General features: G+C 39.2%; 1 protein-coding gene across 1 annotated transcript in view; it reads right to left on the reverse strand.

Annotated features, from left to right (window-relative positions):
- The window catches only part of HCRTR2 (hypocretin receptor 2), a 99097-nt gene continuing 89564 nt past the window's right edge, over positions 14440–23972 (reverse strand). The window contains 3 exon segments of the mRNA NM_001129951.1: positions 14440–14969; positions 17083–17204; positions 19466–19686. Of these exon segments, the coding sequence (NP_001123423.1) occupies positions 14740–14969; positions 17083–17204; positions 19466–19686 (573 nt within the window). The 3' untranslated portion in view covers positions 14440–14739.

Genomic DNA, 23972 nt, shown 5'->3' on the forward strand with positions numbered 1-23972 from the left:
TGTTGATATAAGTAAAGTTCATTTCAGTTCCTATTTTCCTTGTAGTTGAATTACTACAAACAGAGCCTGAGATGAATGATATTTGAACCTGAAGCTTCCGTGTAACATGGCCCTTTGTTCATTGAGATGCTCAGAGAAAACTTTCCTTTTGAGGTCATTGCATTGCCTTTTTCTGCAGAGTATTTGTTTCCTTCCTTTCATTGCCCCCTATTTTCTCCTACCTGGCATTTTTCCTCATGTTTCCAATTTATCATTTTTTCTATTGTTATGTAAAAATTTAGTGTCTTAAAACAATGATAACTATTTACTGTCTCTTACTGTTTCTGTGGATCTGGAATTGGGAATGTCTTGGCTGGGTGGTTCTCACTCAGGTCTCTTGGGGTTGCAGTTAGTTATTTGAGAGGTGTGGTCTCCAAGGCCTCTTTGTGTCATAGCTGGAGCCTGAATTGGGAAGCCTTGAACAGCTGGGATTTCTGGAACATGATCTCGGTCTGTAGGTAGTTTCTCCACGTGGTCTCGGCAGCACAGTAACCTCAGGATAGTCAGGCTCCTTCTCTGTCAGTTCAGGGCTCTCACAGCACATGTCCTGAGAGAGGAAGAGGGAAGGCATGACGGTCTTCCACGACTCAGCCTTGGAAATCAGGCAGCCTCACTTTACTGGTCCAGGCAGTTACAACGTTCTCCTTAGTTTCAACATAGACCCCCCCACCTCCTGATGGAGGAATGGGAAGGTAGCGTTGTGAAAACGGCATGTGGAATTGGAAATAGATTGAGGCACTCTCAGAAAGATTACAATCTGCCACACTTTCCAAGCACGCTGATCTTTCTTTTCAAATCTTGTTCCACTTTACGGTTATCTTCTTATACTTCAGCATAATTCTCCAGTTCTGCATGATTTTCTTATTCTCATTATTCTCCTGGATTCACTTCCTTGCCTCCCATCCCAAAGGTGATGGTAAGAATTTTTTTTTTCATACTTTTTAGTACCCTCAGATGCCTTTTACTTGGGATCCTAAAATACATTAAATATGTCAATCCCCAAATCAAATGTTCTCTGCTTCTGTGCCACTTAATCTTAGTGGAGAAAACTACAGGAATTTGTTTCCTGGCATTCCTCTTCTTCTTCTTCTTGTTATTAATTTCTACTCTCAACCAAAATCTTGGATACTGCCAAGCAGTAGTCTTTGTCACCTAGTTAAAAATATTTCCCATTTATTCTGAATTAATATGATAAGCCCAGAGTAGGAATGGCTTGTGTTTCATCTAGCACATCATCCATATAGATTTCATGAAGACATTTACCTGGAAGAAATAAGCCAGAGGATGCCACTTGCAGTACCAGTCACTAGAAATGTTTCTTTCATAGGGAAGAATGTTGCGTTCAGATCCATGAAACAAATTGAAAAGGACTTCAGCCAGGGAACAGTGGCAACACTGACATGGTGGATTTGGTGGGATACCCATCCAACCTCCAGCATGCAGGAAGTGAGGACTCAAACCCTGCTGGGGTTTCAGGAACTGAAAAAGAACATGAGTGTAGATAGGACCAACCAAAGGGTCACTGGAGTCGGTGGCCAGAGCAGGGAGCATGTAAAGACACAGCGGCCTAAGCAGTGGATGAAGGCCTGCTTCCAGATGCAAAACAGAAGGCTGGGAGTAGAGCGTGGACAGGACAGAGTGAGCCAATGGCCAGAGGAGGTAGATGAGGCTCTGGCCTGGGGGAAGATGTCTGTGAAAGATGCTACCTTGTTCAGATGCATCCAAATGTGATTCCAAAGAAGCTCCTTGGCACTCCCAGCAGGCATGGGCACCTCCAAACATAGGATGATGATCCCTTATATTCCAGTCCCAGGGACTCCATAACAAAGTACCACACACTGGGGCTTAGAACAATAGAAATGTATTCTCTCACAATTCTGGAGGCCAGAAGTCCAAGATCAAGTAGCGGAGATTTCTGCTAAGGGAATGAGGAGATGATTTTTGTTTTTCTCAATCTTCTGAACGCCAAGGTACAGGTGGAGTTGGTTCCTTTTGAGGGCTGTAAGAGATAATCTGTTCCATGCCTCTCTTCCAGCTTCTGGTAGCTTGTCTGCTACCTTTGGCATTCTTTGACTTGTAGAAACATCACTTCAATTTCTACCTGCATTTATACATTGTCCCTATGTGTCCTGTCCCTATATCCCTTTCTTTTTCTTTCTCTCTCTTTTTTTTTTTTTTTTTTTTTTTTGGCTGTGCCCACAGCATGCAGAAATTCCCAGGCCAAGGATTGAGTTGACACCACAGTAGTGACAATACCAGATCCTTTAACTTCTAGGCCACCAGGAACTCCCCTAAGACCCTTTCTTAAAAGGGCACCAGTCATATTGGCTTAGGAGCCACCCTAATGATGACATCTTTACTTGACTGCCTCTACAAAGACCCTGTCTCTAAATAAAGTCATATTCTGAACTGCTAGGGGTTCGGACTTCCACATGTCTTTGGGGCAGGGGGCGCAGAATTCAGCCCATAACTTCCCAATGCTGAAATGAGATATCGAACTTCAATTGACAGCAGGGCGGCCTCTTTAGTAATAGCCACCCAGGTGTAAACCACACTATAAAAAGCCTCTAAGACTTGGGACAGGTTTTGAAATGACACACCTTTGGATGTTCTCATCACAAGAGGAGAAAATGTGGCCTGTTCTTTTCTATTTATTTTTCTTTTTTTGTTTTATTTGCCTTTTCTTCTTTTCTAGTGCTGCACCCACAGCACATGGAGCTTCCCAGGCTAGGGGTCTAATCGGAGCTGCTGGCCTACACCATAGCCACAGCAACGTGGGATCCAAGCTGTGTCCGTGACCTACACCACAGCTCAGGGCAATGCCAGATCCTTAACCCACTGAGCGAGGCCAGGGATCGAACTCACAACCTCATGGTTCCTAGTCGGATTTGTTAACCACTGAACCACAACAGGAACTCTTGTTCTCTTCCGTTTAGAGTAGACACCCACACTCATAGCCACATCTGCACAAACACACCCTGGAAAAGTGATGAGGAGAGAAGAGATCCTTGGTGATCACGCTTGTAGAGCAAGGTCACCACAGGCAGGGGAGTTGATAGCAGGGCAGATGGAGGTCCAGGTGGGCAGAGTTGTGGCTGTAAGGCCAGCCGATTGGCAGTACTGTTTGGGTATATATGTCATTGATAGGGGTAAAAAGACGAAGTGAAGTCTGCTGGACTCTGCCTCCTGTAAACACGGTCAGGAGAAGCTGGGTAAGCCAGGGAGGCAAGTTCACAAATGCCCTTAGAGCACCACAGCTCCTGGAACAGCACCACCGCCCTGAAAATGGGTGGTGGAGGGGATCCATAGTGAATAGAACTAAACATGAATGTGATCTGCACCCCCCATCTTCATCTAGATTTTAAATCTCCTGCTTATTTTCCAGCCCCATGGACACTTTCTTGGTTTAGATTCCATCATTTTTCTTCGGGGTGAATAGCTCCATAAAACCTTATCGGAGAATTAAACGGACAATGTCTGGCTTTCAAATTCTCCAAATCCAGGGCTATTCACCTACCTTCTAGAATCTAAATCTAATCACATTATTCCTTTGGGTAGAATTCCTAAATTATTCTCCATGACTTAACACAAGCTTCAAATTTCCTTGAATAGTACAGAAAGCTTTTATCATGTGCGCTTGCCCACGCATTTAACACCGTTTCTTTCCATGGGTGCCTATATGCTTTCAAATTAGGTGCAGTTCCCTGAAGGGTCCATGCTGTTCCACACATCTATTCCATCGTAGATCTGTCCCTTCTGCACAGAATGACTTCCTCAGCTCTGCCTTCAAACTCCAGCAAAATCTTTTTCTTCCAAAACCATCTTTCTCTAGAGAGAACCAATATTTCATCTAGCACCTAAAGACTGACTTTTTGTTTTGTTTTGTTTTTTGCTACACTCAAGGCATATGAAGTTCCTGGGGCAGGGATCAAATCCGAGCCACAGCTGCTGCCTACGCAACAGCTGCGGCAATGCCAGATCCTTAAACCACTGCGCCAGTCCGGGGATCAAACCCATGCCTCAGCAATGACCAGAGCTTCTGCAGAGACAAGGCTAGATCCTTGACCCACTGCACCACATCAGGAACTCCAAAATAGTGATTTTTAAACTTTGTTTATGTTCTTCTTCACAGCAGAGCTCTTTTCAGCGGGGCAGGGCTTTAATCCATTTCATCTGTATATCCCTTCTTAGGACAGTAAGTAGTAAACACAGTATTTTTTCCTTTGTGAACCATGTCTCATATTGCTCCTAGTACTTTTCAGAATTGAGTGAAATAAAGTACAACATTGGATAAGGGATCTTCATCTACTGATTTAGTCAATGAGGATTTATCGCGTGCTTATATCTTATGAGGCACTGTGCTAGGCTCAGGGAGGCTGGCACGCAAATCTGAGAACATAGCCCAGTTTCTGCCTCTAGGTAGTCCAGTTCCTGCTAATAGGGAAGACTGTACTTAAATCCAATGACCCAAATCTACAATTTATTATATATATATATAATAAATATCATAATATATTTAATTATATATAGCATTTACTATATATATGCATATATAAATACATATATACACACAATGGAATAACTGAACACAGCTCCATCTGGGAATAATATAAAGATGGAGGAGTTCCCGTCGTGGCTCAGTGGTTAACGAATCCGACTAGGAACCATAAGGTTGCTGGTTCGGTCCCCGCCCTTGCTCAGTGGGTTAACGATCTGGCGTTGCCGTAAGCTGTGGTGTAGGTTGCAGACGGCGGCTCAGATCCCGCGTTGCTGTGGCTCTGGCGTAGGCCAGTGGCTACAGCTCCGATTGGACCCCTAGCCTGGGAACCTCCATATGCCGCGGGAGCGGCCCAAAGAAATAGCAAAAAGACAAAAAAAAAAAAAAAAAAAAAAAAAAAAAGATGGAGTTTAACTGGAGGAAAAAAAGACTAAATATCCTACAGAAAATTCTCTGAAAATACTGTTTGTTGTCATAGAATTTGATATGCAAAGGACAGTAGTGAGTTCTATAAGTTCTTCTAATTATCGTCTAATTATCTCCTGTGAGTTTCTGAAAGTCCATTTAGAAGTACATTTATACGTAGGTCCAAATTGACACCATCTGGTGGTGGTAGAATGAGTTTTGCTTTGGCTTGTAACTTTTTTGTTGTCAAATATTGTTGGTTGCAAATTCGTAGCTGGGAAAATACCCGCACATCCTGATGAGAGCCGGGAACACAGCCGTATTACTCAGAAAAGAGCAGAGCCTTCTACTTGAGCTCTCCTGAAATTGGGATTGTGTTGACACTTCTGCAAATAAGAAGTCAAAAAGGACAATGGCTTGAATGAAATGCCTATTTCAGGCAGAGAGACCCCCAGACAACAAATAATCTCAAGACATCATGGAGTAAGTGGTGAAATGGGGAAGTGAGCAGTTGACCTCCTAGGGCCCCAGGCAATATTTCTGTGGTCAAATGCCAGTCTAGACCAGCTGAGTCAGAATAACTGTCTCACCCAACTGAAATGTGTATTGAGGTGTGTCAGGGAGCTGCATCTTTAACAAGAATCTCAGGGGATTCTGAAGCAGAGATGGGTTGGTAGCCCCTGAGATGGAAGCCTGGCCACAATAATTTTTAGCTTGGAAAAAAGTATAATTGAATTCTGTAGCTATTTAAAAATACCCCAGTAAATCATGCACAGAATGCCCAGCTTTAAGCATCACTACCTTGATAGACACTCTAAGAATCATCTGGCTGAAAAATAAACATCAACTTGATTGGATTTAGTGTCTTGATGAATGGATGAGCAGGCTGTATACCAGCTAAAATCTTAGAGCAGAAGCACCAAATGGTACAGCTAGTGGTTGGTAGCCTTGTTTGGGCATAGCTATACCAAATCATTATTTAGCTTACCTAAAAATACTGTATTTAAAGCCTCTTTATTTATTTATTTGTTTTTTTTTTTGTCTTTTGTCTTTTTAGGGCTGCACCCGTGACATATGGAGGTTCCCATGCTAGGGGTCTAATTGGAGCTGTAGCCACCAGCCTGCACCATGGCCACAGCAATGCCAGATCCAAGCTGCATCTGCAACCTATACCACAGCTCACAGCAATGCCCGATCCTTAACCCACTGAGCAAGGCCAGGGATCAAACCCGCAACCTTATGGTTCCTAGTTGGATTCATTTCCTCTGCACCATGATGGGAACGCCTTAAAGTCTCTTTAGATGGTAGTAGTGGGAAAGTTGTTTTAGTGGTCTATTCTGGATAACTCTAGTGAATATATTGGCTTTTTTTTTTTTTTTTTTTTTTTAATGGTCGCACCTGTGGCATATGGAAGTTCCCATGCTAGGGTTGAATCAGAGCTACAACTGCCTACCTACACCACAGCCACAACAATGCTGGATCTGAGGCACATCTGTGAATTACATCTCAGCTCAAGGCAACACTGAATCCTTAACCCACTGAGCAAGACCAGGGATTGAACCCACATCCTCAGGGATACTAGTTGGGTTCATTACCACTGAGCTACAATAGGAACTCTGTGAAATATTGACTTTTACTCTGTCCTATGTAATAGGGTTAGGGATCCTATATTCTATTAAATTTAACAGTTGGTTTAAACTAAATTTTTCAGATATTTAAAGGAGGGGGCGGAACTCACTAAAGTGCCATTCCATTGGAAAGTCTTGTGAGGGGATCATCTAACAGATTCAGACTCTCGAGAAAATATTCACCTCAGAGCCAATATAAGCATCAGTAGGAGGCTTACCTGCAATCTTTTATAGGGATAGAAAGATGGTTTTTGTTTCCCGAAGAAGTTGTGTTCAGGGCTGCTTTTAACCTACATGTAAGCTGTTAATGAGCGATAAGCATGAAAAAAATCTCCCATGAGAATATTAGGATGCTGTTAACTTTCAAACGATGGATCTCTGCTAAGGGAATGAGGAGGCGATTTTTGTCCTTCTCAATCTTCTGATCTCATTCCATGATCTGACTCCATGATCTCACTCCACTCCAGTTATTTGCAAAATAAGTCATTATAAGATCATTACTTAGGGTCAAGAAGGTAAGGAGGAGGGGGACCTTTCAAAAACAAGAGTATAACAATGAGGGAGTAATAGTTGAAGCTAAACATTCAGATTCTCTGGGTAAAACAAAACAAACAACATACAGGTGCATGTGTCTTTTCAAGAAAGTTTTGTCCGGATGTATGCCCAAGAGTGGGATTGCTGGCTCACGTGGTAGTTCTACATTTAGTTGCAGCACTAGTAACAATAGCCAAGACATGGAAACAACCTAAATGTCCATAGACAGATGAATGGATTAGGAAGATGTGGTATATATACCAAACAGAATACTACTCAGCCATAAAAAAGAACAAAAGAATGCCATTTGCAGCAACATGGATGGAACTAGAGACTCTCATACTAAGTGAAGTAAGTCAGAAAGAGAAAGACAAATACCATATGATATCACTTATATCTGGAATCTAACATATGGCATAAATGAACCTTTCCACAGGAAAGAAACTCATGGACATGGAGAACAGACTTGTGGTTGCCAAGGTGGAGGGGAAGGGAGTGGGATGGACTGGGAGTTTGGGGTTAATAGATGCAAACTATTGCATTTGGAGTGGATAAGCAATGAGATCCTGCTGTATAGCACTGGGAACTATATCTAGTCACTTGTGACGGAGGATAATGTGAGAAAAACAATGCGTGTATATACGTATGTGTGTGACTGGGTCGCTTTGCAGTGTAGTAGAAAACTGACAGAAAGCTATCAACCAGCTATGATGGAAAAAATGAAAACCATTAAAAAAAAGAACAATAGAAAACAGGCTCTGTAGATTCTTCCTTAATAATATAATACATCCTAAAGACTTAGACTATGTAGTCACATGAGAAAAGTGGGATTTGAGAATCAGTAGAGTGTAGAGGCAAGGGAGGTTACATAACCTGTAAAGAGAAAGTTCTGGTTTCCTAACAAAATCATTTTAATTAATTAAGTCAGTTCTTAAAAGCTGAAGCCTTTGACAGAACACATGAATAAATCTCTTCTTAGGGTAGGAAAAAATGCAATATGATTAGCTTTGTAATCAGATGAAGGGAGCACTGTTGCCTTGTCATGACGCAGAGGATGGCTCAGTAAGTCCCACTATTGCAACAGCTCAGGGAAGGAACAGAGCACAGGATTTAAAGTGTCCCAGCTGCAGGTACATTTTAAATGGATAAGCCACTATTTTTAAAAGATGAATAAATAAGTAAATGATGAATAGCTGGCCCAGAAGAAAATGAGATGACCCACCCCTCCTCCCAAACCCATAGCGGTTAAAAGCAAAGATTGAACAAGGAGAAGTAAGAGCTGGAGAGGATTTGCAAGATCAAATTAAGCAAATTTAGACAGTCTTAATAAGAATGTCTCAATAATGAAATTATTTTCAGAACTGCTTCTGACGCAGGAGAAAAAACAATAAGGGCTCAAAAGAGCAGAAACGGGGTGAAGAACATGATGTAGTGAACATCGTGGCCGACTTTCCACCTGAAGCCGAGTCTTTGGAGAGCAAGCCTGGGTGAGAAAGGGGTTCGGGCTCCTCTTGCCTAGCAACCTAACTCAATAAGGCGTCTACGCCCTGCTCCACCCATTTATTCTCAGTGCTGTGGGACTGCAGGCCCCCTTATGAAAACTGTCATGTCTTCATTAAGGAAAACAAGGGAAACTATTTTGGGAGTCAATAATGTCTCTTGGAGTTCCTATTGTGGCTCAGTGGGTTACGAACTCAACTAGTATCCTAGTATCCATGAGGATGTGGGTTTGATCCCTGGCCTCACCCCATGGGTTAAGGATCTGGCATTGCCGAAAGCTGCAGTGTAGGTCACAGAGGCAGCTCAGATCTGGCATTGCTGTGGCTGTGGTGTAGGCTGGCAGCTGCAGCTCCGATTTGACCCATAGCCTGGGAACTTCCACACGCCAAAGGTGCAACCCTAAAAAGAAAATAAAATTAATAATATCTCCTAAAGAATGGAGGACTACCCAGTCCTGTTTTTCTTTGGGTGGAGGAGAAGGTAAATCCAGGACAGGTCAATAAGAGGATAAAGATTCTAGAGGTCCTTTGTTGAGGAGGGAAGTTGTCATGGGTACATAAATGTGAGATGGAAGGATGGGTAAGCAATTATTGGCCCAGAATAAGACTAGAGGTTTGCATTTCAGAAGCAGATCTATTGCCATATGAGACAATAAACTACCAGAGGAGCCTGTGATTGGAGCTATGTAGAACCACGAGGGGGATTTGAGGAAGAACTCAATTTGGCCCTGATGAAAGTGAAGCTGGGTGACTTTCTCCAGGGCTGAGTCCAGGAGGAGGTTTGGCCGAGTACCTAGTCTGTGACAATGCACCACTCAAATAAAAAATCTAGATGCTATTTAGATTAACAATGCTAGAAGAATTGGTCTTTCTGGAGATTTCACCCTGAGAGTTTTGCTTATGTTTAGAAACCACCCCACATTCAAATCTCCTTTCCCTGGAGGGAGCCAAGTATTGATCTTCCCCAGTTACTTTGGCTCCGTTTTGATAAAAGATAGAATAAACAGTATTGAATAAAAATGGATTTTTAAATTAAAGTCCTTGGTACTTGAGTCTGTAATTTGTCAGAATCATTTAAGTGAATGGAGAGCAGAAAATAAACATTTTAAAGTGTATTAATGAACTTAAAATAGTCCTGAAAGTTTTAGATATAATGACCAAGAAGAAAATTGCCTATTTATGTAAATGTCATACTTGCTAGTCTAATGACAAATTGAAAATCACAAGGTCATCAGTTCCTCTAAGCAAAGCAAGAGTAAAGCTCTTAACTCAGATAAAAACTCCAAAATTTAATGCTGTAAGTATGCAGTTTTACATAATTTTTATGAAATATTTCTGCATTAATTCTAACCCTCTTTATTATGGTACCCGCCCTTAAAAATAACATTAAAAACCTTTTATATCATGATTATCCTTGGTTATATAAACTTATTGGGAAAAATATTTTGGTCATTAGGTACTGCACCAGAGGGCTTAATTCAATCCTTAACTGCAAAGATTTGACGCTAGTTATGAGTGAATATCCAGCTTATCTAATGAACATCAATAAGATTTTTCATACAAGAAAGAGGGCAGTGTGAATGTGATTAGAGAATTCTCAATATGGTTTTTACTTAAAAACTACATAGCCAGCATCCTTCATGGTAGTCGGTATGCAATCACATCAGATTGGCTAAGACATTTCTTCATGGAGACACAGTAAATCAGGCATAGAGAACCTTAAATGTATAAAATAATTGTTACACAAGTGACAGGATGTTACATACGTGGGGTAAACAATTACAGAAATACATTTTATGAGAAACTTAAGAGTCATTCTAACGCCAAAGCTTATCAAGAAAGAGGGAGCGCATAGAAATACGTGGCAAGTGGGTGGGAGCGTTCTGCTCCCTCTTTAATTGCAGTGGTTCTCTAGAAAACAATCCCCTTTGAATTGGGGGAAATAGTGTTTTTCATGCCTTTGCACTTCATTTTCTGTGCACATAGGTAACAGAATAGACTTAACAATATTTTCTGTTTACATGTATTGTCTCTAAAAAAATCTATGACTTTGCTTCATGCCATTTGAAAACTAATTTCACGTTACCTAAGAGAATTTACTCTTTTTTGACTTCTAACTTGTCGGAAGTAGAAAAGTCTTCTGTTGCAAAATTATAATGACTGCCCAGATTTTTTGAAATGCAGTTGATTATTATTATGAGTTACATCAAGTGCAAAATATCTATTGTTACACTGGTATTAAAATAGTAATAGCCCTCCTCATATTTTGTGCCCAAAGTGTCTCTGAGGTTTGTCATTCTGATATTGTCATTCAGCTTTATGTATATTCAGATTACATTTTATAAGCAGATTTTCCTTTATCTTCATTAACACAATGTACACCGGGATCAAAATTTAGTATCATTGTACCTAACACTTTTGCAATTAACTTGTCAATGATTTATAACAGTTACGTATTATCCGAGAAAAGTTCCGATCCTTGGAGAACTGAGAAGTCATTTTCCTCTGAAGCTGGGAGTCATCTTTTTGCCAAGAATGAATGAATTCAAATATTAATGTTGTCATAGGTTTGTAGAAATTCAGAAATAATAGAATTCAACCGGATTCTAGAGTAGATAAAATTATTATCACATTCTATTGATAACAAAATTTCAGTAACATTAGTTACATTTTACATTCAACCTGGGAAATCTAGCAAAACTAGAGAGATACATATTCTATGTGTAGCATAAAACAGTCACAAACACACTCTTTCTAGAAGAGGTCTTCTCATTTGTGTTATTAGCACATAATGAGGTAAGTCGTTGACTCTTTGTTCCATAAGATTGGTAGGGTTTGGGAATACTTCTTTATTTCCCATTTGTCCTATTAAGGTAAATACTAAATCCAGACCTCTTAGAAGGATTTCTGTATTGATGAGCCTGTGTACACAAGCTGCTGTTCCATTCCCAGTTCCTGGTAAGTACTGGTGAGTGTTTGCTTTTTCCTTCCACACAATGCTCATTTTTAGAAACACACAAACATTAGACTTTCGTAAGTATTAATAAAGCTGGAGATTTGAAAGTTGTAGCTAGAAACTCAAATCATCCAGGCAGCCATAAAGCATGCCAGCGCTTTAAAATCAGTCTTCTTCCACACTGCACTGGTAACACAGGGGCCACAGTTTCATAAACCATTCTCTCTTTGGGTAAAATGATGCTGAGTGACTTTCAACATGGGTACTCAGCCTCTTCTTTCAGACTTCCAATCAGGTTGACAGGAGGGATGACAGTGGTCCCTGTTGTAGACACCTGGGCAGTAAAATACTTTATTTCACATGAATTAATGTACAGGGGCCAGGTGGTAGTATCTGGAGCAATGGTTCTCAAATTTTAGGGCCCTTGGGAATCTGCCTGTAGGGCTTGTTACAGGCACACACAGATTCCTGGGCACATCCCCAGAGTTTCTGATCCAGTGGATCTGGGACAGGATGATCATTTGTCTGTCCAATGAGTTCTCAGGTGATGCTGATGTGAAGTGTTCAGGAACCGCACTTTGAGAATCACTGATTCAGAGCAAGGGGATTCTGACCTCTGAGTCTGTTAATACCTTCACACAACGAATGCCTCTCTGATCCCCCCTCTCTCTCTCTGTCTCTCCACCTCTGACTCTCACGTTCCTTCTCTTTCTCTCTCAATCTCTCTTCTTAAATGACAATAACTAGATATAGTAGGATCTGAAAAATTTAGCTCTTACTCTGAGATATTACTTAGCTATTAAGGCATATGATCAATATTATTTGAAGTTATCCTCAAAATAAAGTGCTAGCTTCCATCGCAATCTGAAAATTACAACTCTCCTGTCATGCAGCATAAATAAGAAAAAAGTTCTCAAGTGTACAAAGGGGAGAAAGAAGAGAGTTACAATACTTTGCTTTCTTTGATACCATTCTGATAATTAGCAACATAATTTCAAGAAACTTCATATTTGAGGGTAGGTTTCGCCTTTAATAGGAAAGAACACAAGGCAATCCCCAATTCTAAGACATGAAAACCAGTTGTGGATAATTTTGGTTATACTCTTTCTGAAAGTGATGACTTGAGAAAAAGTTAGAAAAGATTATTTTTATGTTCTATGAAAATCTTTCTTAAATATGCTCCATATCTTGTTTTTAATAAAATAAGAATGCCTGCTACGATAAAAATGAAGAGTAACTTTCTATAAAAATCTGTTCTAATTTTAGTTTAATTTTCTTTTTTAAGGCCACACCCATGGCATGTGGAAGTTCCCAGGCTAGGGGTCAAATGGGGACTGCAGCTGCCAGCCTACACCACAGCCACAGCAGCACCAAATCTGAGCTGCATCTGTGAACCTACACTGCAGCTTGTGGCAAAGCCAGATTGTTAACTCACTGAGCGAGGCCAGGGATCAAACCTGCAATCCTCATGGATACTAGTCAGGTTCTTAACCCACCAAGCCACAACGGGAACTCCTTAATTTTAAATTTAAAGTGAATATTTGAATCAAAATAATTTTGCAGAGAAGCAAATTGAAAATATTCAGTGCTTTGAACCTCACATCTTACATTCGTTCAAAATATAGTACATTCCTGTTCATTTGTGTGTGAGTATAAAGCAAGCTCCTCCTCGGAGTTCTTGTAGTGGCTCAGTGGAAACACATCTGACTAGGAACCAAGAGGTGGCTGGTTCGATCCCTGGCCTCGCTCAGTGGGTTCAGGATCCGGCATTGCTGTGAGCTGTGGTGTAGGTCGCAGATGTGCCTTGGATTTGGCATTTCTGTGGCTGGGGCTATGGCTGGCAGCTATAGCTCCAATTAGACCCCTCGCCTGGGAACCTCCATATGCCTTGGGTGCACCCTAAAAAGCAAAAAAGAAAAAAATAATAATAATAATAATAAAAGCAAGCTCCTCCATTCTCTTAATTACCTGGCTCTCAGCCACAGGCCCAGGTAGAATTCACTGAGATCAACAGAGTCACTGTAACTTAGTAGAAACAAAAGAGTGCCACATTCCTGCCTGTCAGGGTGAGTACCACAGTCATTGGGTGCTTCCTGCTCTGCCTGAGTCTGAATCATCCCCCAGAATGCCTTGCTGCCCTGCAGCCCCCCTCAGTGGAGTGGAGCTCTCTTGAAGGGGATTGTTCATATCAACCCTACCTCACGCCCTAGCACCTAGCACAGTGGGTGCTTTCTGAGAGGTGTTTGGTAAATGTTTACAAAGTGTAAATAAATGCAAATATTTACCATCAAATTTCCATGGCATTAACCTGTTCAATATGGGACCCAGATGTGATTTGGGAGTCCACTCCTTTTCTTTGAAAATTGCATTCTTCATTTAATCTAGCAAGGCCAACTGCATCATTTTTATTGATTAGATGAATACAATAATGTGATTTTATCTTATTATTAAATGTTGAAATCTTTCCTTAGAGGTGGAGATTGTGTATTTGTAGTCACTACAAAATTTTTATATTAACAGAGTCTTACTGGCCGTATGTTGAAATGAGAAATATCAGCAATGGTTGGGTTACAAACCCAAGAAAACTGTGAAAATGAATTATAAAATTAATAGAAAATTAGGTTTAATAGTATATATGCTTACATAGTTTTGAAAGATAGCTTTTGAGTTATCTAATATAATACGCTATTTTGTATATAAATATACTTTCAGATGTCACACTCTAATGACTCTTTCCAGTGATTTTTTTTTTAAAGTCCATGAACGTATCTCTTGTTCATTCAGAGTTAGTGACTGCTGCTTCTTTTAGTAGCCAAAAGAAAACCAATGGATATATTTTGGTCACTTTTAGCCACCAATTTGAAGGTGAGACTAAAATAATTCGATTTGGCAATGTTCACACGTTTAATTTCCACACATCATAATACATGAACTCAAAAGGGAAATGGCCTGAAAATCAATTCAGTGGGAAGTTCAGCTTCTCACATATTTAAATCAAAAGTTGAGAAAGGATGTTAAGCTGACTTGATTTTCAAAGAGCAATCAATCATTTTCCTTGAAAAAAAAAAAAAAGGGTCCATACAGTAATTTTCGATCATTAGGATACTAAAATTTCCTGTGTACAGAGATTTTTAAAAAAGAACAGATGTACTCAGGCCTCCTCTCCCGGGTGTCCACCTTCTACCAGTTTTGGAGCTGCCCCGCACCGTTGGCCGCTGGGAGCGTGCTCATGCTGGTGAGCAGGACCTGCTCAGACAGTTTCGATATGTTATCAAAGTTGCTGATCTGGGTGGTCAGAGACTTTCGGCTTTCGGTGCTCGTCCGTCCCCGGGCCAGCCGATCCTCCTGGCGGTGGTGAACTCCAAGGCAGCAGCAAGAAAATGCGGCTTTAAATTCCTCTCGAAATTTTCCTGGCAGACCAGGGAGAGGGAAAGGGAGAAGAATTCTGCGTCAATAGGGTTTCACCAACTATGATTCAGATACGGCCGAGGGGCTCCCAGGAGCCAGACTTACAAGGAGGTGGGACATTTTTGCAATGATGAGGAAAATAGGAAACGGAGACTGCGTTTTTGGAAGCTTGGTACACACTTGAAACATACACGCTTGAAACAATGAGGCGTTGCCATCAAACAGTGAGACTGGGAGTTCCCCTGGGTGGCTTAGTGGTTAACGAACCTGACTAGGAACCATGAGGTTGCGGGTTGGATCCCTGGCCTTGCTCAGTGGGCTAAGGATCCGGCGTTGCCGTGAGCTGTGGTGTAGGTCGCAGACAAGGCTCAGATCTGGCCGTGGCTGTGGTGTAGGCCAGTAGCTGTAGCTCAGATTCAAACCCTAGCCCGAGAACTTCCATGTGCTTCAGATGCCGCCCTTAAAAAAAAACAGCATAATTACCAGCTGCCTTCTTGCTTCACTCCACCCATATCACAGCACATTTACTCGGTTCGGTGGCTTCGCATCAGATACTTCTCCCTGGGAGCCTTTAATAGGTTTTCCTGCTTGGTGCAAGGCTCAGGGCTGTAGTCATCCCTAAGCCCAGGGCAAGTGCACCCACACTGCTTTCCAAGCCAATAGCTCCACATACCCCTTCTCCCTTCAAACAGGAAGTGGGCCCTGGTCTCTGGTTATCTCAGCCTTTTCTTTTTTTTTAAGAGACACATTGTGTTTTTATTTTTTGTTTGTTTGCTTTTGGCCATGGTGGCATACAGTGGCTTGATGTGGGATCTCAGTTCCCAGACCAGGGATCAAACACCACAGCAGTGAAGGCATCAAGTCCTAACCACTAGACCATGAGGGAACTCCTTGGTTATCTCAGCCTTAATGTGGTCTTTATCTTGGAACCTGAGATTGATGAAGCAGAGGAAGTCATGAAAAGGGGTAACTAAATACAGAATGCATCTCACATATATACCACCCGATTCACCAAAGGTGAAATAAAGCAGATCTATATAGGGTAAGAGATGTGACTGAAAAAAAAGTCATTTAAAAAAACCTCAATTGACTGGATTTTTATCTTTTATATATATATATATTTTATATATATATATATATTATATATATATATATCTTTTATTTTTATATATATATATATATATATATATATATAATCTATGTAACCCAGAAGGCCAAAGATGATGTTGGAAAGTGCACATGCTTTTTTAAGCATGCAATAAAATGAATTTCTAATTCTTTCATATAAAATTATCATATATTTGGAGAGAGACATGAAAAAGAAATAGCCAACCTGTTGGAGAAGACAATGTAAAGATATAGCTAATTAAAACATAGTTCTAAAAGTTAATCAGGCAAAATGTTTGTAAATAAGACAATAATTAGTTAAATGATTTTTATAATTACTAGATTCCATAAATAGAGATGGGTTAAATCAGTTGCAAATGTGTGTATGTGTGTGTCATTCAGCGTATGGGTTATTTAGGAGGAATTTCTTTCTTTCTTTCTTTCTTTCTTTCTTTCTTTCTTTCTTTCTTTCTTTCTTTCTTTCTTTCTTTCTTTCTTTCTTTCTTTTGAGGTCAGTGAGATATCTTGAGATAAACCCAAGACATGTTACCCACAAGAGAACTGTAAATACACAGAAATAGCTAAAAGTGGACAGGTTACAACTCCATCTCAATTAGGCTACAAGTGCTGGCAAAGGAAATAGGATAAGCAAGGCTGTTTTATTTTCAAATAAAATTATTTTACATTTTTGTAAATCTTAAGTTAAATGTATGACAAGTAAGATTCTGCCTTACTCGGTTCTTACAATTTTCACTTCCCTCCTATTTCAACTTTTCTTCTAAATTTTATGGAAATAATTACTTAGACAATTTTCTCAGGTGCATTAGGTAACATGGGTTCCCCTTTATAAAGGAAAAAACCCCAGAGCAACCTGAGCAGGGGAAAAAATTATCATTGTACAGCAACGAAGCTCTTGCTTCAGTTCAAGAGTGTTCGAACCTTCTAGTCATCGATCCTTCACCCTAGGTTAGACATGTCTTTGTACAGAAGAAACAGTTGAAAACTCACCACTGAGAAAGTTATAAATGATTGGGTTCGCAGCACTGTTGGCGTAAACAAGCCAGTGTGAAAATGTAAACCAGGCATATACGGTCTCTCTGTCTTCAGTGTGAGTAAACATCCCAAATACTCTGTAGGAAAGAAACAGTGACAGGAAATCCAGTGTGAGCCTGGAAAGGACATCTTAAATCGTTCAAGAATGCACAAAGCCAACTGGTTTCTAGGACTTCTTTCTACCCAGAGAAGACCTAGTTTGCAGCAGGCAAAATTCTAGTGATTTCTTAAAATACCCGAGTTTTAATATTTTAATGCATTATTGTAAACTCTGACAAATATTTTATTAGTATATCCTTAAAGATCATTTTAAAGATCTGTTCCATACTTAGATATGTCTCATCTATCAAATTCTATTCACTAAACAATAGCAGGTCACTTGTAACTATTTGATAACTTTATAGACTAAAGATTATAATGCATTTCCTGCTAGCGGCTCCATCATTGATCATGGAATTTGTGCCCATGATAGAAATGTGTTTCCAGAATAAAGTGGTGTTTCTGTGGCGTTTTACAAAAATATAATACGTAGTGAAATAGCATGGACAAATGGAATTAATATGTTATGAGCCTCTACCAAAATATATTTTTGAAATCACAGACAAACCAGACCTACTTTAAAGAAGCTGGTTTTGACTAGTCAGACAAAACATTAAGTTTTAGGGAAAAGAACTTAGGAATTAATTTCTAAGAGAAAGAAAACACAAGTATAACATACAAGGGTAACCAGAGATTAAAAAAAAAAACCTCTGTGGTAAAGAGAAAAACAATTTTCAAGACTATTTTAAAATTTGTGTTTTGTAATGAAGAGCAGAAGCCTCAAAAAATTGAAACTATTTTTATATTTAATATGGACTTTCTCCTTAGAAAGCCATTTATTTTTCTTGGAAAGGAAGGTCTGTAAGTCAGAAGAATAGAGAAATATTGTGGACAAGTAGATATCTGGAATTAGCTAAAAGGAAGGTACAAGTGCTGAGATGCAGGAAATCCAAATGAGTCATCCAGAAAGCAGTAAATCCAATTTTCATTGAGTTTAGACTGAGTAAAATAAAAGTGCAAAAAAAGGGGGTGGGGGGGAACTATCCAGGATCCTGGCTTGTTTATAACATTCTTAAGAACAGAAAACATCATCCATCCCATTGGTATGGGATTTCTCTGGGCAAGAAAAATAAGAAGGGAATTATGAAAAAATATAGAGGGCAAAGTCGTTTTCATTTTCTTGGGAGCCTTCCTGTGTCTCAAGGACCCAAGCTGCCACAAATCTTAGACCTTTAAGGCAGCGTCTGCACTAAACAACACTGCTGAACAGAAGTTCATTCTCTATTTTCTTTCCACTGAGAAAGTCATTAAGCAATCAAAAACAAGGACCAAAGAGAATAAGAAATGTTTGCAGCTGGTTATTCCACCTTTGGTCTGTGTGATTCAGGCCAAAGCTCCCTCTCTCCAGAGTCCCCAGCTGTGAGGAATATGATATTGACTCTGGATCAGCCAGAAAATGAGAGAGGCCATCCTAGTTTCAGTTTGAAGCCTCTGATAAACAGAATTAATATTACTTTGGGGCAAGTCTTTGTGCAATTATTATGATCATTCCCAATAAAGACGGTTGGCCAAAAGTTCATGGGTACCACTCCCTCTACACTGGCTCTGTGTATCCATCAGTTGTTTTAATAATGTGTCTGCAGTATTCCTAATAATATTCTTTCTCTCCCTGAAAGATTGTGTGCTGATTTTTTATTAATAGTCACCCTAAAGTTGATTCAGTGACTTCAGGAAATGGATTTTCTTTCTTTCTGTTTAAACATTCAAAACACAGTACGTGCTGTGATTCCATTTTTTTTTTTTTTTTTGGTGCATGTGCTCACAGAGGTGCTTTTAAGTATAATTAGAATGCTAACAAATTCTTATCTCTCTTTAGCCTTTAGATAAAACTCTGTCACCATTCCCTAGGTCTTTGAGAACAAAGTTTAGAAAACCCATTTGTTCTGATCAAAAAAGAATTCCAAGCTGTAAATGAGATTTTTGCATTCGAACTTTTTCCACATCTAAGGCTTAGCAATTAGCCTGAAGAGGTCAGAGGAACATCTGTTTTATGTCTGCCATTCAACAGAGAATTTGCATGGACTAGAGCATTTAGCTTGAACGCTCTAAAAGGCTGAGCTCCCTACCTGCTGGTAACAACAACACATTGAATTATCTGGCCTGACAAGCCATCTAGGCAGCCGGTTTAGATTTTTCTCTGGCTTTAAAAAAAAAAAAAAAAAAAAAAAAAAAAAAGTTCTTAACTAAAGACCAAGAAATGGCAGGTTTCTTCATTTTCAGAATAATAGGTGAATGTTACCTCTTCAGTACATTGAGGATGCTAATTGGTAGATAGCAAATTGCAAACACCAAAAGCACAACCATCAGCATCCGGGCTGTTTTCCGTCTGGCTCGGATCTGCTTTATTTCAGCGGCCACAGCGCTAATCCTGGACTTGGTCTGCTGTCCTGGCCCCCGAGGCTGGGAAACAGGCTGCAGGGGCTTCCATTTTCTCTGAACTACAGATGATGTTCCAGGAATCTGAAAGGAGCGAAGACCCTTTATTGCTATCTGATTTAGGAAAGTTCCACTTTGCAGGAATAATCGGAAAACGCAGTAAGGAGAGTGTCCCAGACACCTGTGGTCAGGGAGGTTTGCGAGCCTGTTTTACGTAAAAAACCCTCACTGAGTGGAGTATATTCTTGGGTAACACGGTCAAGTGCTAAATAGGAGTCTGGGTGAAAAAAAAGTTGCAGCATCACAAGGTCTAAAGAGAGCTGCAGATGGGAAAGGTATCTCTTTATAAAAAGAGAAGTCGTCCACATAATGGAATAGTATTCAACCCTAAAAAGAAATGAACTATCAAGCCATGAATAAATACAGAGGAAACTTAAATGCATATTACTAACTGCAAGAAGCCAATCTGAAAAGGCTAGCATTCCAACTATATGATATCCTGGAGAAGGTAAAACTATGGAGACAGTGAAAAGATCAGTGGTTGCCAGTGGTAATGGGGGAAGGATAAACAGATCACAGAGAACTTTTAGGGCAGGGAAAATATTCTGCGTGATGCCACATGATGGATACACATCATTATACATGTATATATACAATGTGTATCCAGGATTTGGATACACTATCCAAACCCATGGAAGGTACAACATCAGGAGTGAACCATAAAGGAGTTCTCATAGTGACTCAGTGGATTGAGCACCTGACTAGTATCCATGAGGATTCAGGTTCAATCCCTGGCCTTGCTCAGTGGGTTAAGGTTCCCGCGTAGGTCACAGATGCAGCTTGGATCCGGAGTTGTCCTGGCTGTGGCATGGGCCAGCAGCTGCAGCTCTGATTCGACACCTAGCCTGGGAACTTCCATATGCCACAGGTACAGCCCTAAAAAGGAAAAAAAAAAAAAAAAAAAAAAAAAAAGAGTGAACCATAAAGCCATCATGTGAACTATGGACTTCCTTTGACTGTGATGTGTAGGCTCATCAGTTTTAACGCATGTATCATTCGGGGGGGGGGGCGGATATTTATAATAAGAAGGCTGTTCATAAACGGAGGAGGGGAAAGATAGGAAACCTCTCTGTACCTTCTATTCAATTTTTCTTGAGTCTATAACTACCTTAAAAAACCAAAAATCAAAAAAACTTCTTAGTTTAAAAAGGAGAGGAATTAAAACTGGGGAAGAAGAGCAGTAAAGAGAGGACAACTACATAATATTATGAATTCTTATTCAGTTTAAACACCTGGAGTTTAAACGTAAGGAAAACGTAACAGGTAATTGTGGAAAGAACCTAAATGGATTTTTCATGCATCGATACTGCCATCTGCTGCCAGGTGGAGAGATAGGATTTAACAATCCAGTACTTTCTATTAGGTTTTCTGATTGGCAGGTTTCGGCAAGGCAAAGCTTTGAATAAAAAGGAATAAAAATAAAATAAAATAGTCTCTGTTGCTTGCCATATGTTGTTATAAAATTGCTTGAAATCAATTTTGTGGTCCAGCCCTTTCAAATGCACGTAAAAAACTTGAAAATCCCTTGAGGGGTCTTACATTAATGTTTCACATAGCTGGCATTTGTAACTACAGTTACATAACATACTTTTCCACTTCTTTCCAAAGTTATTTGATAATAGCAGGGAGTTCCAAGCATAATATTTGCTTAATTATAAGCTCATGAAGATTGATAGGGTTTTGTGAGCAAAACAATAAAATTCAGCCCATGTAATTTTTTTAAGAGGAAAATGTGCACATAAGGCCATCCTAGTTCTATTAAGATTATTCAGCTGTTGTTTTTATCTCTGTGCTGCAAGCCAAGACAGACCAGTGTGTCCTTGTGGTCTCTCAGAATGGATGTTGGATGGATTCTGCTGTTTTATACATAATAAGATCCAAGTCTATTAGATAATCTTTAATTTGAGAACAGAATTTTTCTTTGATGTCTACATAGATGAATTAAATACGATGCTCCTTTTGACAAGCTATTACGTCTCAAAAAGAAGCAAATAAATTTAAGAAAACCTGCCCTTAAGTTGAAAAACATTTGATAAATGATTTCTCTTTGGATTCTCTACATCTTGTCATGTAGGCTGACCATTTCACATAATGGTGACCCCACTCAAACTTCTTATCCACTGGTGGAGAATCTTTTCTCCTCTGAGAGGCTCTTAGTCATTTTTTAAATAATGAGGAGATGTTTCAAGGGATGATGGAAATTTCCAGGAGACCTCTAGCATGAGTAACCCTATTAATGTCTGCTAAATGGCCTTGAACTGTTTCCTAAATGATCTCTAAGAGATCATTTAAACTTTAGCAATCTATTATTCAGTGTTCCCCCAAGGGAAAAAATCAATATCCTGCATCTGATGACTTTTGCAACCATCAGAAAGAGTTCCCATAAAGAGAAACTGCCATGGGGAGCATAGCTATGGTCCCTGCAATCATAAAAAAAAGGCAGTAATAATGTCCCCTCCTAGATGATAATCTAAGTACAGATGGAAGATGTTTAATCCTGCACTCATTTGAGGAGACACACAATAATTCCCACTGATAATTTGTCTGTATTTAGAGAAAGTCAACATAGTAACAATAGAAATCACTGATGATAACTGAGCACCAAGAACCATGCACAATCTTGAGTCATTAACACATTCTTAAAAGTATTTTATTATAAATCCCATTTTATAGATGGTCAAGCAAACACTAAGAAGGATGAAATAAAATATACAAGTCTATATCTTTAATAATTGTCATGCCAGAATTTGCACTCATGTCTGTTTGATGCAAAGCTCATCTTTTCTCACTGTGAGGCATTTTTATAAACTTCAACACAATCTGATATGGAAATCAGCAATTTCTAAAATAGATGCCTTGTTACAAAAAGCAATAATAGTCACACAAAAGGACTTTAAGAGATCCAGTCTATGGGACTGTCCATGTGGGAAGGTGTTTCCCTTGCCATCTCAGTCAAGGATTAACAATCCCTAACTATGGAAAGCCCACACACAGCAGACACACACATACCCCTTTTTTTCCATTATCACAAAGAAACTTTCAAATCACTTTTGATGTGGAAATACATCCTGGAAGAGGTATTGTCACATTTATGAATTGGAACTAGCATGTAGACGATTTACCTTGAAACCAGCCCTGTCTAAAGAAATCTTTGTGGCTAGGATAAACAAAATTTAATGCTACAGACATTGAAAAGAGGAGAAGAGAATATTATGAAGAACAAGTAAATTTGCAAACTCAATGAATTTAAAGTGAAAAACAAAGATAACCAAAACTGACAATTTTCATGACAAACCCTATTACAACAAAACAAAACAAAACAAACAAAACTTCAGGCCCAGATAGGCTCATGGATGTAGTATTCAATTAAACTATAGCAAATAAATAATATCAATCTTATTTAGACTCTTTCTGAAATTCAAGAAAATATAATATTCCAATGCATACTAATAAGGTCAGTTACCCTGATAATCAAAGACAAGAGAACAAAAGAAAACCACTGATCAAATATCCCACATGAAGAGATGAAAAATGTTCCTTAAAAATATACTATCAAACCAAATCAGTAATACATGAAATAATGATGGATTTAGTGTAATAAAATAATCAGATTTATTCCCACAATGCAGTGTTGATTTAAACTTTAAAAATCAATATAATTTACTTTATTAACTAAACTTTGGTTATCTCAATAGAGAAAGGAAAAGCATTTGGAAAAGTCAACACGTTTTCACATAAACTATTAGTAGAGGGAAGCTTTCTTGACAAAGAGAATCCTTTAGGTATCATCCTACTTAATGTGAAAGATGAACACTTTCCTCTAAGATTGGTAATAAGCCAGTGAAGACTTTTCTCACCACTTCTACCTAACCTTGAAGTGGAGGTCCTAACCAGTACAAGAAGACAAGAAAAATAGACAAAAGCCACATATCAATAGAATAGATTGATTCTATAAGACATTATTTCTTACAAAGATAGTCTTAAGGGATATACAAAAATGCCACTAGAACTAAATAGATAAATTTAGCAATATGCAGAACCCTAAGTTAATAAACAAAAGTCAACTATATTTCTATATACTAGCAATACATGATTGGAAATTTAAATTACAAAATAAAACAAATTTCAATAGAAAAATATGGATTTGAGGGAAATATTTAACAAAATATGTATACATAAAATTATGAAAATTGCTAAGAGCTATTGAAGAAGACCTACATACATGAAGAGGTATACCATGTTCATGGATTAGGAGATTTAATATTGTTAATCATGCAATTTTCCCTGGATTAATCTATGGATTTAATGCT

Source organism: Sus scrofa, chromosome 7 (assembly GCF_000003025.6).
Source record: "Sus scrofa isolate TJ Tabasco breed Duroc chromosome 7, Sscrofa11.1, whole genome shotgun sequence".
Classification (NCBI taxonomy): Eukaryota; Metazoa; Chordata; class Mammalia; order Artiodactyla; family Suidae; genus Sus; species Sus scrofa.